The following is a 15,932-nucleotide window of genomic DNA, read 5'->3' as shown; positions in this document are numbered from 1 at the left end:
CATGTGGCCCCACCCCGCCCCCCTCAGCACTATGCTAAGCGCTTAGACTGTGGAATCTGCTGCTGCACGGCATCTTCCCACAGAAACCCTTAAGCTGGCTGGGAGTTGCCCACTCTGCAGAGGGGGAAACTGAGGCAGAGGCCTGGCTGACCCCAGTAAAGGGCAGTGAACCCTAACCGGCTTTAAGCCGCCCTCTCCTACCCATCCAAAGTCCAGATTGGGGAGTTGCGCATAGCCCCCAGGACCCCATCCTCCAATCCTCTTTTCTGACACTTTGGGGTCTGCGTAGCAGGGGCGGAAGGCAGCTTTGAGCAAACAAGGTGGGGCTCCTGAGACTCCCTCAGACATTTTTACCCACCTTGGCTGGTTAGGGACATGAATGAAGGGTCCGAGCCTCTAAGGGAACCCCCAGAAGCTCCGGAGAGTTAGAGACTTTCCCCTGTCAAGGCACGCGGCTGGGGGCGGGGCTTCGACTCAAACCGCGGGCCCGGCGGGAACTCTCATTTCAGGCACCCCTCCACCGCGGCCTTGGAGGCCAGGAACCCTTTTATCTTGGGCGCACGGATCGGCATGGAACCGGGAGGAAGGGGATGAGGCGTCGGGACTGGAAGGGGATCCCAAAACCCAAGCAATGGCCAAAAATAATAACACGGAGAAGGGTCCCTGCGCAAAAATAGTAAGACGAACTATGCGTCGCTGCCGGCTGCCGGCGTTGGTTACCTGGAGTCGGCGGGCGGCGGCCGCCGAAGCGATTACTCACTGCGTGGCGCACCCCACCCGCGGGCCGCTGAGCGGATTTTTCCGTGGGGGGTGTCAGTGAGTCCGGGGGGGGGCTCTTTCACGCTCTCGTTCTGGGCATCTCTCCTGCCCACCGGCGGGATCCGCACAGGCCCCGGTCCTCGTTCCCACGGGGACCCATTTCCCCCGTCTGCCCACGCGGGAGCTCCCTCCTGAGGCCCCCGAGCGCTCCGAGGAACCTCAGCCCCATCCTGCGCTAGAGGGACAGCTGAGCCATGGTGAGGGCTGGGGACTCCGTGCTTCCAGTTTTTTTTCGGTCTTCCCTCCAGCAAAGCCTGGGCGGGAGGCTGCCCGCGGAGGACGGAGGAGAGGCGGGATGCAGTGGGAGAGGGGCCATTGGGCCGACACCGGTGGGATCCGCGCACCGAGGGCGTGGGGCGGGTAGCGGGCGACTTTCAGGCCCCTGGGGAGGAAGGGGGAATGGATGTGGGAGCAGGCGGGGTTCAGGGACCCCGGCGTTCAGTGGGGGAGGGGGCCAAAACTGGGGTGGGGGCAAACAGAGGATGGGGGGTTAGAGGACCAGGGCTGAGAGCCGCAGGGGACAGGGCCAAGAACAGGGTGTAGGGTAATGGGTGGGAGTATGGAAACGGGGTTGGGGACGCCAGGTCCCAGATTGGGGGTGGAAACCCTATGGCTGGCTGAATTCGAATGGGATATTGCAGGCCGGTCGGGGTTGAGCTGGGGGTTCTGGGCCGCGGGACAGGGCTCGCGCGGTGCGCGGCGGGGCGGAGGCCGGACGGGTGGGGCGCGCGGTGCCCGCGGGCGGGCGGGCCGCGGGGAGGCCGGTGCGGGGCCCGTGGCCCCCCCCCGGGGCCGGGCCGGGGGCGGGGCCGGGCGGGGCCAGCGGCGTATTAGCTCCTTGTCAATTCGGCTGCTCAGACTTGCTCCGGCCTCCGCGCCCGCGCCCAGCGACGTGCGGGCTGCCCAGCCCGCGCTCTCCTGCGCCCCGCGCCGCTGCCGCAGCCGCCACCGCCGCCCGCCGCGCGCCCCCGGCAGCGCCGGCCCCATGCCGGCCGGCCGCCTGGGCCCGGCCGCCCAATCCGCGCGGCGGCCGCCGCCGCTGCTGCCCCTACTGCTGCTCTGCGTCCTCGGGGCGCCGCGAGCCGGATCAGGAGCCCGTAAGTACCCGGCGCCCTGCTCCCCCCTTCCCGCCTGGGCGGAGAGCGTGCGCCCTGGGGGCAGCCGCGGGGGGAGGGGGCGCAGGCGCCACCTGGACGGCCCGGGAACAAAGGAAGGCGCCCCCCGCACGGCCCTCGGGGCGTCGTCACCTGCGGGGCGCACGACGCTGCAATTCCCTGGCCGGAGGGTCCAGCTTCCGTGCCCGAGGCCTTCTTACCTGGGCCGCCGAGCCAAGGACGCCCGGTCCGGCCCCCCAGACGTTGGGGGGCCGCGGCCTGGGGCCCTTTGCACGCAGGGACTCGGAGGGCGCACGCGACAGCGTCCGCGGACTCCGAGCCGCGGTGACCGCGGGGCATCTTTCGCGGGCGGGGGCGCACGCGGTAGGCGCGCTGGGTGCGGGCCTTGATCGGGCCCCCCTCCCGGAGGAGGGATGAGCCCCGCGAGAAAGGCGGGGCGGGAGGGGGGACGCTCTGGCCGCCTGGCGCGCGGCCCGGGGTCCCCGGGGACGCGCCTCTCCGCGGGCCGGCGCCGCCGCCCTCCCCCGGCGGGACCCTGCGCTCGGGGGTGCGCGGAGTCCCCACCACCGGGAACGCTCAGAACCGTTCCCTGCGGGCTGGGCCAGGCTGGAAGCTTCTAACGAGAGAAATCTTTGTGAGTCCGTGGGTGAAAGGGAGAGGAAGTGGGAGCCAACTAGTCTGGGCACCGGGGGCCCAGCCTTGGGGGGTGAGCGGGAACCCACAGCCCAACAGGCTAAGACCCTGGCACCATCAGGAGCTCCTAGCTCCGGGCACGCTCTGCCCCCGACCCCATGCACATCCATGCCAGGACACCGTCTCCACATCCAGACCGCTCTGGGACACACCCAGAGACACACAAAGACACACACTGGCTTGTGGCCCGTCACCCTCACCCTCAGACGCGTGCACACTGCATCCCAGATGCACATTCGCACACCATTGGGGCGCACACACATTCCATCCCTGGTACACACACTTTTGTGGTCACACACTCATTCCTCAGGGGAGACAACACAGGAGCACACATGCAGGCACAGCCTGCCCTGGACACTCACAGTCATTCCACAGACCACGTCCAGGCAACACAGGTTGCCCAAACCTGCACACACTGCTGCCTAGGTCACCCCCACACTGCACAGAGCTATCTATCTGCAGGCTCCCTGCAGTACTCTTCCAGAAAGGGCAGGGTCTGGGCACCCCCTAGGGGCATTTGCTGAAAACCCAGCTTGCCCAGGGTGCCTGGGCTGGTGAGGGGCTGCCCCCGCCCCGGCCCCAGGGTCCCTGACGATTCTGCAAGGCAGTGGGCAGTGCCTGTGAGTGCCACCGTTTGAGGCAGGCTTTGTTTCCCAGCCTGTAGAGCAGCAGGGAAGGTGGTAGTGGGGTAGAGGGGGGGAGTGTTGTTGTGCGTGTGTTTTTTCCTTTAAGGGGGAAGAAATTAAATAAAAGATTCTCACACCTCGGCAATATGTTTCTACTTACGGTGTGTCTTAGCACCTGACCAGCAGGCGGGTGGGTCGTAAAGTGTCTGCAGGTACCAGTGGGATGGGAGATGGGAACCCCTGTGGGGACCCTGGGATGGAGGCCACCCTCCTGTGTTGCTTGCAGAGAATCTCACACTTTTCCCTTTTAAAACACATGGTGTTCCTTTTTAATAACGGCAGTGGCTCCAGATTGGGAAAGGGGGGAGGAAAAACTTTTAAAGGCCCCAGCTCTGTGGGAAAGGCAGGGGGGCAGGGAGTGAGAATGGGGGGGTGTCCAAAAGCCTAGCCCAGGGATCTGCTTTGGGGAGCCTTCTAGGAGGCTCCCCCAATCAGGCCAAGGGCCCCCCAACCTCAGTGGGCTGTTCCCAGCTGCTTCGTCTGGCTGGAATGTGCATCCCGGTCCCCAGTGCCTTGGTGCATTGTTTGGGGAAGTCTGGAGGGAGTGCGGAGCCAGCCGGGACCCCAGAGCTGGGAGGGGCTGTAATCCTAATAGTTCCTAGGCACGATGGACCTCATGATCTCGTCTCATTAATCTCCCCAGCAGGTAGAATATATTTTCCTCCCATTTTATGGAAGAGGAAACTGAGAATAAGAGAGGGGACGCCAATTGCCCAGGTGCTCTGGCTCAGTTTGGCACCCATATTCCAAGAGGAGAAGGCCTCCCTCTGACCTTTGCTGCCAGAACTTGGTTGGCACGGGGGACTGGCCTGTCCAGGCCCGCCTGGCCTTGCCCTCTCGCCCCATCCCCCGCCCAACCCAGGAGGGCAGCTGCAGCTGCTGGCAAGTGGGCAACACCAGACCAGGCCAGGCGGGTGTGACAGAGGGGCAGTGCCCCCCAGCCAGGACCCCCCAGAAAGCCCATTCCTGACTAGGCTATGACGATGGGTGGGGGGTGCAGGAGGGATATGACCCATCCCCCAAGGGTTGGAAGTGGGCCTGGGGTCTGGGCAGGCCTGGCAGTGCCTCCCACCCTGCTGGGGGGAGCCCAGGCAGGAAACGGTGGGTGGGCCAGGGCAGAGATGCTGGCAAGCCCGTGTTCTTGCCGGAGGAATTCCGAATTAGCGAGCGGCTGGCTGCCTGGGACCTCCAGGGCGGCCCCCTGGCCCCCCGCCCCCGGCCGCTCCCGCCTCCTCTGCTCTGGCCCGCTCAGCCGGCTCCTTCGCACGGATGCTGAGACCTCCGGAGAGCCCTGGGCCAAGCCTCAAACGCAACTGTGATCCCAGGCTCCAGTAAGACATGGCCCTCAAGCCAAATTTGCCCCGGAAAATCATCAGGGTCAGCTCTTGGAACCGTGTCCACCCCACCTCGCCCATCTGGGGCAGTGAAGGCCATCACAAGGCAGTCGCTGGCATTCAGGGGGCCTTCCAGGGGGCCAGGATCACCCTGTCCTTGGCTGACATCTCAGGGAAGCTCGGCTGCTTCTGCCTCTCTGCCCCCCTGCAGTCCCCTACAGCTGCCTGGGGATCCTTTTTAAATGTAAATCCCTCCTCTTTTCAGAACCCTGGAATAACTTCTCCCTGCCAGTCAGGCCCCTGCTGACCTCCAAGACCTCATTGACTACTATTCCTGCCACAGGACTTTTGCACTTGCTCCCACTGCCTAGATACTCTATCGTATATAATTTCATGGCTACTTCTCTCACTTTATTCAGGTCTCAGCAGAAATGCCACCTCCGCAGACAGGCCTCCTGGGCCATTGAGCCGACACTATTGACTCGTGCTTTACTTTCTCCCTATTTATATTCTTAGATATATTTATTTGTTCTTTTTCCTGCTGCTTTCTTGGATTCAAGGCCCACTAGGGCAGGAATCTTGGGTATCTTGGTGACCATGTTGTCCCCAGCTCCTGGCACTGTAGGCTCAGTGAATGAAGGATTGAACAAGTGAGTGAATGAGTCCCCACAACTGCTCTTAAAGGGAGAAGCTCCCTCCCAGAGGCTCAGAGAAGTAAAGTGACTGAACCAGACTTCCACAGTGAACTAGGGGCATTCGAACCCAGGTCAGCTGGCTTAAAGGTCACATATAGTTATCCTGACAACAATAGTTTTACTCCTCTCAAACAACCGCGTGTGGTTGATACCATGACGCACACTTCCCAGATAAGGAGTCTGAGACTCAGGGAGACGGGCCAGGGACTTGGACTGTGAATACTCTCCACCTTATGTGGGCCTTGGTTTCCCTGTGAGTAAAATGGGCTCTTCTTAGGTTCTCATCTCCAGAAGGGGGAAGGAACCCTGTGCTGTCCCAACAGCCAGCAGGAGGGGAGGCATCAACCATGGTGTCCCCGAGGACCCCTTGCCCAGCACTCAACTCACACAACTCAGTTTAGGAAGTTGCTTCCCAGAGTCTGATGACCATCACGGCCCTGGGGAATGGGAACTTTCTTGTTCTCATTTTGCAGATTAAACTGAGTCAAGGGACAGAGCAACGTCCCTTTGATAGGGGTTGGGGGCCTAGAGCTTCCCCCAGCCACCTTCCATTCCAGCACAGAGTAGGACTTTGGAGACTGACAGATCTGGGTTTGAATAGTGTGCCCTTCCCTCAATCAGTGACCTTGGGCACGGGACTTCATCTCTCAGAGCCTTGGTTTTTTTTCATCCATAAAATGAGCAGGATTCTCACAGGGAATACTCCCACAGAAACACCTACTGTGTGCAAGGCTCTGCGGCTATGAGACCAAGAACTCACAATCTTTTGTTTTTTTTTTTTTAAACTTTGTTTTATTTACTTAAGTGTGTTTTTCCAGGACCCATCAGCTCCAAGTCAAGTAGTTGTTTCAATCTAGTTGTGGAAGGCGCAGCTCACAGTGGCCCATGCAGGGATCAAACCTGGTGCCGTTGGTTAGCACTGCGCTCTAACTGAGCTAACCGGCTGTCCCCAGAACTCACAATCTTTTATTTCCAATTGCCAAAAATAAAATGAAATTAAAAAGAAAAACGCAGAGGGTAGGGTTTGTCAGAATTTTGTGCAAATCTAGAGTGACTTAGATGTGAGTAGGCGTTTCTGCCTGAGGTTTGTAACAACTCAGAGCCTTGAGCAGGTCAGTGATGAAGTGCATGGAAGGAACTAACAACCTCAGTTTCCTTATCTGTGAAATGGGGACAATAGTAAAGAGCTCCTTTGCAGGACTGCCATGAGTCCTAGAAGTCCTAGCATGGTGAAGGCTCAAGGCAGCTCTATCCCAGACTTGACAGGCACTCTTCTCTGACCCCAGACACAGCTGTGATCAGTCCCCAGGACCCCACGCTCCTCATCGGCTCCTCCCTGCAGGCCACGTGCTCAGTGCACGGGGACCAGCCGGGCCCCACAGCCGACGGCCTCTACTGGACTCTCAACGGGCGCCGTCTTCCCCCTGAGCTCTCCCGCGTGCTCAACACCTCCACCCTGGCCCTCGTCCTGGCCAACCTCAACGGATCCAGGCAGCAGTCGGGGGACAACCTCGTGTGCCACGCCCGTGATGGCAGCATCCTGGCTGGCTCTTGCCTCTATGTTGGCTGTAAGTGGCTCCCAGGACGCTCAGAGGTAGCTCTTGGGAGCAGCATCTCCTGGAGAGGGGCAGGAATCATGGGCTCCCTGGCCCAGGGCTGGACAGTGGGCACACACAGTGGCATGGGTTGAGAGGTATGGGCCCCTGGGGTGGAAATGAGAGCCTGGAGACCCCTCCCCAACCATCTCCAAGAGAGTCCAGGAAGGGATCATGCCAACATCCACCCCGCTCACCCTCCTTCCACTCTAAGGTGGGGGCCAGCTGGAAGCCAGCAGCTCCTCCACCTGCCCATGGCCAGTCCAGACCTCAGCCCCGGCATCCATCCCCAGTGCCTCCAGAGAAACCCTTCAACATCAGTTGCTGGTCCAAGAACATGAAGGACCTGACATGTCGCTGGACACCGGGGGCCCATGGGGAGACCTTTCTCCACACCAACTACTCCCTGAAGTACAAGCTGAGGTTGGTGGTGGCCCTTGGTGACATGTGTCCCAGCCTGGCTGCGTGTGACCTTTGCCAGGCCTGCTCATCCTCTCCGAGCCTGGTGTCCTGTTTGTACTCTGGGGCCACCCTGGTGAGGTCTGAGGCCCTGAAGACCCCCTCAGGTGTCCTTCTCCTCCCTCCTGCCCCTGCAGGTGGTATGGGCAGGACAACACATGTGAGGAGTATCACACGGTGGGACCCCACTCCTGCCACATTCCCAAGGACCTAGCCCTCTTTACGCCTTATGAGATCTGGGTAGAAGCTACCAACCGACTGGGCTCAGCCCGCTCAGATGTGCTCACGCTGGATATCCTGGATGTGGGTGAGCCCCCCCAGGGGGGATCCTGTCGCCACCCCCCCACCAAGCCCAGCCATGGCTGCATCTCTGGGTCCAACCCTGCTGGTTGGGGTGGGGAATACCCTTCGGTCCCCAGTCCCCCAAAGCAGCCAGGATACCCCCACTCTTTGGAGAACACCTGGCCTGGCTCCCTCCCCTTGGCAGCCCAGGTGTGCGGGAGGGGGCCCCCGTAAGGGAACTGGGAGGGGGCGCCCAGGTCGGAGGCGCCCCAGGAAGCCACAAACTGTAGCTGGGGGGGGGGGGGAGTGTGCAGGCAGGAGGCAGGAAATGGATGATCTGCAGCAGAATTGGGCCTAATCTAATTAGGGTGTTGCTCAGCCCCGAGCAGGCCTGTGTCTTAACCCTTTCAGCCCCTCACCAAGGCCTCAAGGGGGGAGAGCCCGTTCTCCCTGCTTAACACAGGGCTCCCAGAAGGATCCCTGGATGTCTCCAGGCTTGTAGCCACTCCCACCCCCTGCTTCCTGCTTCACTTCCTTAAGTCCCAAAGCTGCGGTAGGCTTGTTCTCAGCTTCAGTTGTCCCTCTGCATCCAGCAAGGCTGTCCTCCTGAGGACTTTTGTAAAGCTGGAAGGAGTGGAGGTGGATGGTGATGGCCCCCTGGCCTCCTGGGCATAATAATAATAATATCATAAGCTAGGCAGTTTCTACTTTTACAGAGTTCCCTGAAGATAGGATTATGTTTCTCCTGTCACAGATAATAATGGTGATAACAGCTAACATTAATTGAGTGCTTCTAGGCGCTGAGTGTTTCCCGAATATTGTCTAATGTAATCCACCCGGCCTCCAGGGGGACGGAGGGAGGGGGGAGAACGGAAGCAGGTGCCACCTAAGCCATGTGCTCTGGGATTTGAACCCAGACAGGGGCCAGCCAGGTCGGAGGAGCCCCTGACTAAGCCCTGCCCTGCCCCACCCCGGCCCGCAGTGACCACCGATCCCCCGCCGGACGTACACGTGAGCCGCGTTGGGGGACTGGAGGACCAGCTGAGCGTGCGCTGGGTTTCCCCGCCGGCCCTCAAGGACTTCCTCTTCCAAGCCAAGTACCAGATCCGCTACCGCGTGGAGGATAGCGTGGATTGGAAGGTGTCTGCCCCCGCCCAGCCCGTCCCTGGTCTGGTCCCGGCTTGGCCTCTGACCCTGTCCCTACCCTTGCTGCCCAGGTGGTGGATGACGTGAGCAACCAGACCTCATGCCGCCTGGCGGGTCTGAAGCCCGGCACTGTATACTTCGTGCAAGTGCGCTGCAACCCCTTTGGCATCTACGGCTCCAAGAAGGCAGGGATCTGGAGTGAGTGGAGCCACCCCACGGCCGCCTCCACCCCCCGCAGTGGTGAGCACCCCAACAGGGTTGGATGGGCTGGGGACCACCCCCAAACCAGCCTGGGCTCTGTTTTCTTGTTTAGTGAGGTCTCAAACTGGTGTCCCCCCTAGTGGGCCAAGTGTGGCCCCCTGGATCTGTTTTCTTTGGCCTTTCATTTTTAAGAAAACAAACAAAAAACACTTTGATCTACTTGCAGACATTTAAAACAGGAAGTTTTAACACAAATATCCTAGATTCCCTAGAAAATTTGTCTAGAAAATGTAACAGGACACACACAGCCAGCATTGCTCCACCACCCCCATGCGGGGTCCTCTCTCTCCAGTTGTCCCATTCCCAACTGGCCTGTTTCACCTACCTATACCCCCTCCCTAGCCCCTCAGGGCAAGTGAGTTTGAGACCCTTGCTTCCAAAGCTGATGGGCTGCCAACTCTCCCTCTGATGGGCCTCAGTTTCTCCTTCTGATCCAGGTAGGGGGATGGGGATGATTAGGGGCCTGGGTCTGACTCTCCTTGCCACTTGGGGTTCCTCTGAGACCACGGATCTCCATTCTCTTCTTTGTGAAATGATATGAAATCTGTTACTTGAAATGTCTGGCCTCAGCTTCCCCATCTGGAAAGTGGGGATGATAATGACTTTTACATTATTGTACATGTGAGATGAGCTAACCCATGGAAAGTGCCCTCATGGTGAGCGCCAATTAAGTCTCCCTTTCCTTGCCCCCCCCCACAATTTCACCCAAAGGTAGGCCCCCTTTTCTCAGGTGAGGGCATTGAGGCCCCAGGAAGTTCAGGAAGCCTTGAAGGTCACATAGGGTTCTGAATTCAGTTTGCTGGAAGTCCAGGCCCACGCTGGTGGGATGATGGGGAAATCAAGGCCCAGAGAGGGTCCTAGAGCAAGGGAGGGGCAGAACCCAGCTCCAGCCAGCTTCCCAGCCCCATCGTGGGCCCCTCCAGGTTCAGGGGTGGGCGGGAGCTAGCATGACTGGGAGGGGCCTGAGCCTTGGCCCCTGCTTGTGCCCAGCACCTGTGATTCTTGCACGGGAGCCAGCAGGCGGCTGCGTCCGCAGAGGAGGCTGGGGAGGCCGGCAGGGGCGGCAGGGGCCGGGCTGTGCCAGGGCCTGTCAGCGGGTCCCTCGCGTTATTTATGACGTGAGGCCGATGTCCTTATCCGCCGGACTATTTGGGGCTGGCTGCATCCAGCAGCTGGACAGACAGGCAGGCCTCCCACCTGGCCCTCCCAGCCCATTCCCCTTACTATTGGCTCGTGCTCCCAGGGCCTGTCTGCTCTGGATTCTCTGTCACTCTTTTCCCCTCTGTCTGTGTCTTTCTGCCTTTCTTGGTTTCTGTGTCCCTACATCTCCAGGCTCTCTGCCCTCCCAACTCCATCCCTCTGAATTTCCTTGGCTCTCCCGTGTCTGACCCTGCACTTCCTGCCTCTCCTCCCCATCGCTCAGTATCTTCCTCTGCATTTCTCTCGCTTTCTCTGCCCCTTACTCTCTCTGCCTCTCATCCCTTTGGCCTTGGCCTCTCACCTTCTTCCCAACCCCCTTCCATTTACACCTGGCTCAGGCCACAAGAATCGGGTTCCTGAAGATGTGGAGGAGGAGCCCTTTCCTTCCCCTATCCCCCACCTCTTCGGGTGCAGCTGGGCTGCTGGGCTGGGCGGTGGGGAGGACCGGGTCCCGAGAAAATGGGAGGGAGGTGCCCGAGGGGAACAAGGTTCGCCTCGCGGGGACCCTCCTTCCGCTGCCCGCGCGCGCCCTCTGCCGGGTGCGCCCTGACACTGCCGCTCCCATCAGAGCGCCCGGGCCCGGGCGGCGGGGCGTGCGAGCCGCGGGGCGGAGAGCCGAGCTCGGGGCCCGTGCGGCGCGAGCTCAAGCAGTTCCTGGGCTGGCTCAAGAAGCACGCGTACTGCTCGAACCTCAGTTTCCGCCTATACGACCAGTGGCGAGCGTGGATGCAGAAGTCGCATAAGACCCGCAACCAGGTAGGAAGGAGGGACCCGCGGGCGAGGGGTTAAGGAGTGGGGTGGAGAGGTCGGTGGGCAGCCCCCGGACACCACCTCCTTCCTTCCAAGCACAGGACGAGGGGATCCTGCCCTCGGGCAGACGCGGCGCGGCGAGAGGTAAGGGGAGCCCAGGTGGGTGGGCGACAGGGAGACATGGGCCCTTCTGGTGGCCAGTAGGCCTTGGACCCCTCCCCCCCAGCCTTGTTTTTTTTTATCAGCAATTAGCACCTACTGTGTGCCTGGCCCTGTGGCTTTTAGCCCAGGAAGAGCACCCTACCCCTTGAAAATGTCCCAAGTGGAATATCATCCTCAGGAAAGAACATACTTGCCCAAGTTAGCATGTTTGAGCGCCTACTGCATACTGACCCTGTGCCAAGGGCTTTACCTACAGGACACTTACTGGGACGGATATCCTTACTTCTCAGATGGGGAATCGAGGCACAGGGCGAGGCAGTATCCTGCCCAAAGTCACCCAGCCAGGCCAGAAAGTGGCCAGGCCAGGACCTGAATGGGGCCCTCCTCAGTTGCTTTGTGGTGCTGGCCCCTCCCAGGCACCCTGCTTAGCCTGGCTTCCCCTCTGCCTGCAGGTCCTGCCAGATAAGCTCTAGAGGCTGGGGCCGCCCTCCCTGCTACGTGGAGACCCAGGGCTGCACCCAGACTGGGGCCACCTCTGTATCCTCACCTCAGGGTGCCCAAGCACCCTCAGCAGGAGCTGGAGCAGGTGCTCTGAGCTCTGAGGTTCACAACATCTCTGGCCTCCATGTGAGGCCACCCTTGGGTGCACCCCAGTGGGAATGTGTGAGGGTCGGCCAAGCTGCCCAGAACCCTTGCCAGGGCCAAGGGTGAAGAGGGGTCATTACTCCCCTCACCCAGGATCCCTCGAGTCTTTTTAAATAAACAAGCTATTTAGGTGCCCTGATTGTGTAGGTGAGTTTGGGGCTGCAGTGGCTTGGGGTGGGAATTGTAGGGGAGGCATGAGGACTTCCAATGACCCTTTGCGATCGAAATCCTCGCCTCCCAGAACTTCAGACTCTCTCTCCAGGATCTGAAATATCTGGTTCTAAACTCCAGAGTTTCTTCAGTTGGGGGGAGGGGGGCTACTACCCTCCATCCCTGCCCCTGTGCAGCCCCCTCCCCAGGCACATACACCCCAGCACCCCAGGATGTAGAGGCAGTAGAGCAGCTGTAGATGAATGACTCTTTATTGGGGGAGGTGCAGAGACCTTGAGGAGGGTCAGCAGCCCAGTGGGACACAACCCCAGCCAGCTGGTAGTCAGGGCTGGGCTGGGCGCCACTTGCCCCATTTCCCATCTCTCTGTGTGTCCCTGGAGAGCTGCCATCACTCGACAAATTCTGCATCAAACCTGAGGTCCTGGAGAACCTCGCTGATGGCCTCCATGGTTTTAATTACCCTAGGGGAGTGGATAGGAACTATAAATAAAACCCAGATGGGGTGCGTTAGCCTCGGCTGCGCAGCTCTGAGGGGACTGTGGCAAGCCTCAGGCCCTCCTGCCTGCTGCCCAACCTGCAGGCAGCACTAGCAGTGGGGAGAATCATTTGGATGCTTGGAAGCAGGAATGGTCCCGTAGGTCACAGTGGGCAGAGAAATGAGACATCTTGGGTGGGTGTATGCCATCAGGAGGGTGTATACAGTATGACTGGCAGATGTCGAGGGGGTATGCATGTATGTAAGGGCAAGAATGTGCAGATGTATATGCCTGGTGGAGCCTGGGTGACTGTGTCCAAGCTCCACATCCAGCCATGTGAGTGGGATTGGCATGTCTGAGATGCCCAGCTGTCCCGGAAACGCACAGCGAGTCTGGTGTGTAAATGGAGGGTGTGTGCACTGGGGGAATGTGTGCTGTGTGTCTGGGAGTCACCAGATGTGGACTCCGGTGTGCACACCCTTAGGATTGTGTGCAGGTCCACGGGGTCTGACGGTACCAGCTGTGGGGCACACCTGGCACCATGTGCAAATCTAGCATGGCCAAGCCACTGGGAGGCAGCACTCACTTCATCTTCAGCTGGCGCGTCTGTAGTGTGTTCTCTTGTCCGGTCAGCTCTGGTGCCCCCATAAGTTGCAGCAGGGCCACCTGGTGCGGGTGGGTGGGGCAGCAGGGAGGATGTCACAGCGGGCAGAGGCCATCCCCTGCCCTCCTACACACATCAGGGAGGAAGAGATACCCGGAAAGGCAGTGCAGGGGTGGGGCTGTGGTGGGAGTCTGGAGGGCTGTGCTTTGCGAGGGAGGAGCTTGGGATTCACGTGAGAGACAATCTCGAGGGGTGAGAGGTGGCAGGCCCTAGAGTCAGAGCCTAGGGCAGCATGGGCGTGGGCGAGGGAGTAGCAGTCAGCCAGGGATTGGTGGCAGGGGTGGAGTAACTGGAGCCTCATAGTCTCAGGCGCAGGGCAGGGCGTTAGAATCCCAGGGTGGAAGTGGTCCCAAATTTTAAGGCTACGACAGGAATCTCAGAAGTGGGTGTGGCCTGAGGGTCCCAGTGTAGTGCGACGTGAGCTTGGCCGGGGAATAGCGTATCTCTGCCAGGATTAGCTGCAGGGGTAGAGTAGGCAGGACTTTGGAACCCTAGCGGAGGAATAGGCAGAACCTAGGCAGGGTGTGTGTGTGTGTGTGTCACACAGAGGGAACGTGGCCTGAAACCCACGCCCTCCACTTACAGGGGGGTTGAGGACTGGACCTGAGGCATTAGGAAGAGCCAGAGGGGAGGAGCGTTGTGCGGGTGGGGGCGGGGCATCCTGGAAAGCATTGGGCTGAGGGCGGGGACCGGGATGGATGGACGGGTCCTGGAACTAAAAGCCTGGAATGAAAAGGAGCTGACAGGTGGGAACCAGGAGGCCAGAGAATCTCACATTAAGCCTTATTGGAAGACTGAGGTGGGGTAGTTAGAGGTGGGGTCTGGGGCTCCTGGGACGGGGTTGTGGGGGACCGGAATGTGACCATTTGCCCCAAAGGCGCAGAGTGGGCCGAGGAGGCCACCGCGGTAGAGACCAGGTTTTGGAGTAGGGAACAGTGACCGGGGGGCGGGTCCTCACCGTGGCCAGGCGCGTCTGTTCCAGCTGCTGCAGGCTGCGCACGTGGCCCGCGAGCAGCGGCTGCGCTCTGGGCCCGGCCAACTCAGCCTCGACCGCCAGCACCTCCCGCGAGACGGCAGCGAAGGCCTGGGTCACCTCATGCACTTTGCTCCGGTAGCGCGGGAAGTCGTAGGGCGGGCCGCTACGCAGGTACTGGCGGTGGCCTCTGCGGCAGGTGGGGGTCCTGAGGCTACGCTCCCAGGTCCCGCACCCGCATCGGCCACCTAAAAGCCCCCAGGACGTGTCCCTGGATCCGAACGTGGAGGACGCTCATTCCTACAGGGGAACCCGAGGTAGGCCCACCCGCTTGGGAAAGAGGCACCCCGCGGCGTGGGACGTCGGCCAGGGGGGACGCGCCCTGGCTCTCCCGGAAAGCTCCGCCCCCAGGCACGCCCACCTCCGGAACAGGCTAAAACACCCTGCGACCCCTGTTGGCCCATGTGCCCGCACTTACTCCTCCAGCCGGCGGAAGGTCTGCGCGCGTTCGGCCTGCAGCTGGTGGATGCGCTGCACCAGCGCCTGTATCGGGGCGTCTTTCTACGGAGCGGGGAGCACGGCTGGGGCTTGAAGCCCGCGCCCCAGAGAATGCGCCACCCGCCCCGCCCCCTTCCCGCTTGGTCCTGGGCTCACCCAGGGCCACGGCGGCTCTTCGAGCTCTGGGGCTCCTGTGGCTGCCTCCGCTTCGGGCGCGGTGTGGATCGCGGACTCGGCGGCAGCCTCGGCGGTGATCATGACTGCGCAGCCCCGGCCCCGCCTGGGAGCTGGTTGCTCCGCTGCTCCAGGCGCCCCCTGCAGTCCCGGAGGTCTCCGGACCCAAGCGTGTGGACGGCCGACCGGGAATCCTGAAGACCTGGAGATCCCGCACAAGGGGGGCTTCTCAGGTCCGACAACCACTCCCACTTCACCTTTCTACTTATTCTCGCCCAGCGCCTTCCTTCTGCTGTTGTTTGCCCTTGAACGTTTGGCTTTGGGTACAGCAGGGCTGTCTCTTGGTTTGTTTCTATGCGCTTATGTCAACACCGGCTTCCTGTCATCCCTTGTCCACTCAAATAAGGAAAACGGAGTCCGAGGTGGTATGTCATCTAATGCCACAAAGTTGTGACGAGCGGTTTTTCAACGCAGTTCGACATTGGACAGCTCTCTAGAACCCAACCGACTGTAGCACTCACGGGCTGTGTGAACACCTCAAAAATGACCTGAAGAGGGGAGCCTGGGGTCAGGGATGAGGCCAATAGGGCCTCATGTAAGCACAGGGGCAGTCTCTGAAGGCTCTGCTGGAACTATACCACCTAGTTTGAGCTGAGAATTTCCTTCTCCAGGGGTGGACATGGGAAAGAACAGAAAGATGCTGGTGGCCTGGCCTAGTGAGGGGGTCAGTTTGACAGGGATGAAACGAACTGATGAAGTGACTGAAACTCCAGCCTTTAGCTGGCACTGCAGGCCTCAGCTATTCCTAGGCATTGTGTAGGCCTGGGTTGTCGCCTACACCACGCCCCAATTTTCCAGAAAAAGTATGGCCATGTCAAGGGCAGTCCAGTGTACAACCCTCACCTGATGTGGTCTTAAAAACCAGAGGCCTACCCCTTGGAGATCATTAGTTTCAGGCGAGGCCCAGTACAGTTTAAAATTCAGAACAGGTGTTATCCTTTTTTCCCCATCAACCCACACGTGGATCCATCCAGGGCCCAGTTGATCCACAGTCCCACTAGTCCCTCGGCTGGGGTCTTCATTCCTATGTTGTAGATGACAAAACCCAGATGGGTGGGCTTGCTAGGCCATGTG

At 60.4% G+C, this 15,932-nt stretch overlaps 2 protein-coding genes across 8 annotated transcripts; one reads left to right on the top strand and one right to left on the bottom strand.

Moving 5' to 3' along the window:
• The first annotated feature begins 217 nt into the window (after positions 1-217).
• On the top strand, positions 218-14,891 carry CRLF1 (cytokine receptor like factor 1). 5 transcript variants are annotated; one of them, XM_081077692.1, is made up of 9 exons: positions 218-676; positions 6,629-6,910; positions 7,152-7,360; positions 7,534-7,703; positions 8,661-8,818; positions 8,896-9,064; positions 10,854-11,041; positions 11,137-11,179; positions 14,433-14,891. In XM_081077692.1, the coding sequence occupies exons 2-9, from the start codon at positions 6,872-6,874 to the stop codon at positions 14,561-14,563; spliced, it is 1,107 nt and encodes a 368-aa protein (XP_080933818.1). In that variant the 5' UTR covers positions 218-676; positions 6,629-6,871; the 3' UTR covers positions 14,564-14,891. The 5 variants fall into 5 exon arrangements, with proteins under 5 accessions (XP_080933818.1, XP_080933814.1, XP_080933816.1 ...); XM_081077688.1 differs by lacking the exon at positions 218-676 and adding an exon at positions 1,795-1,916 and having other exon boundaries at positions 7,231-7,360; XM_081077690.1 differs by lacking the exon at positions 218-676 and adding an exon at positions 1,795-1,916 and having other exon boundaries at positions 7,231-7,360; positions 11,132-11,179.
• Positions 12,247-14,902, bottom strand: REX1BD (required for excision 1-B domain containing). Of its 3 annotated transcripts, none has more exons than XM_081077698.1 (5): positions 14,781-14,902; positions 14,605-14,687; positions 14,112-14,316; positions 13,076-13,219; positions 12,247-12,474 (listed from the first exon to the last, which is right to left on the bottom strand). In XM_081077698.1, exons 1-5 carry the CDS (start codon positions 14,880-14,882, stop codon positions 12,466-12,468), a joined length of 543 nt encoding a protein of 180 aa, XP_080933824.1. In that variant the 5' UTR covers positions 14,883-14,902; the 3' UTR covers positions 12,247-12,465. The 3 variants fall into 3 exon arrangements, with proteins under 3 accessions (XP_080933824.1, XP_080933823.1, XP_080933822.1); XM_081077697.1 differs by having other exon boundaries at positions 13,076-13,155; XM_081077696.1 differs by having other exon boundaries at positions 12,247-13,219.
• Between the last annotated feature and the right edge of the window lie 1,030 nt (positions 14,903-15,932).

The sequence above is a fragment of the Rhinolophus hipposideros genome (genome assembly GCF_964194185.1).
Source record: "Rhinolophus hipposideros genome assembly, chromosome: 16".
NCBI classification, from domain to species: Eukaryota; Metazoa; Chordata; class Mammalia; order Chiroptera; family Rhinolophidae; genus Rhinolophus; species Rhinolophus hipposideros.
The sequence above is the reverse complement of the archived record's forward strand: the minus strand, read 5'-3'. Positions and strand labels throughout refer to the sequence as shown.

Excerpts from the sequence above, each read along its gene's own strand:
- CRLF1 (XM_081077688.1), top strand. The coding sequence starts at position 1,805 with ATGCCGGCCGGCCGCCTGGGCCCGGCCGCCCAATCCGCGCGGCGGCCG. Across the intron at positions 8,819-8,895 it reads AGGATAGCGTGGATTGGAAG|GTGGTGGATGACGTGAGCAA; the intron begins GTGTCTGCCCCC and ends CTTGCTGCCCAG. Across the intron at positions 11,180-14,432 it reads CAGACGCGGCGCGGCGAGAG|GGGAACCCGAGGTAGGCCCA; the intron begins GTAAGGGGAGCC and ends TCATTCCTACAG.
- REX1BD (XM_081077696.1), bottom strand. The coding sequence starts at position 14,882 with ATGATCACCGCCGAGGCTGCCGCCGAGTCCGCGATCCACACCGCGCCC. Across the intron at positions 14,688-14,780 it reads AAGAGCCGCCGTGGCCCTGG|AAAGACGCCCCGATACAGGC; the intron begins GTGAGCCCAGGA and ends CCCGCTCCGTAG. Across the intron at positions 13,220-14,111 it reads AACAGACGCGCCTGGCCACG|GAGGGCAGGGGATGGCCTCT; the intron begins GTGAGGACCCGC and ends TGATGTGTGTAG.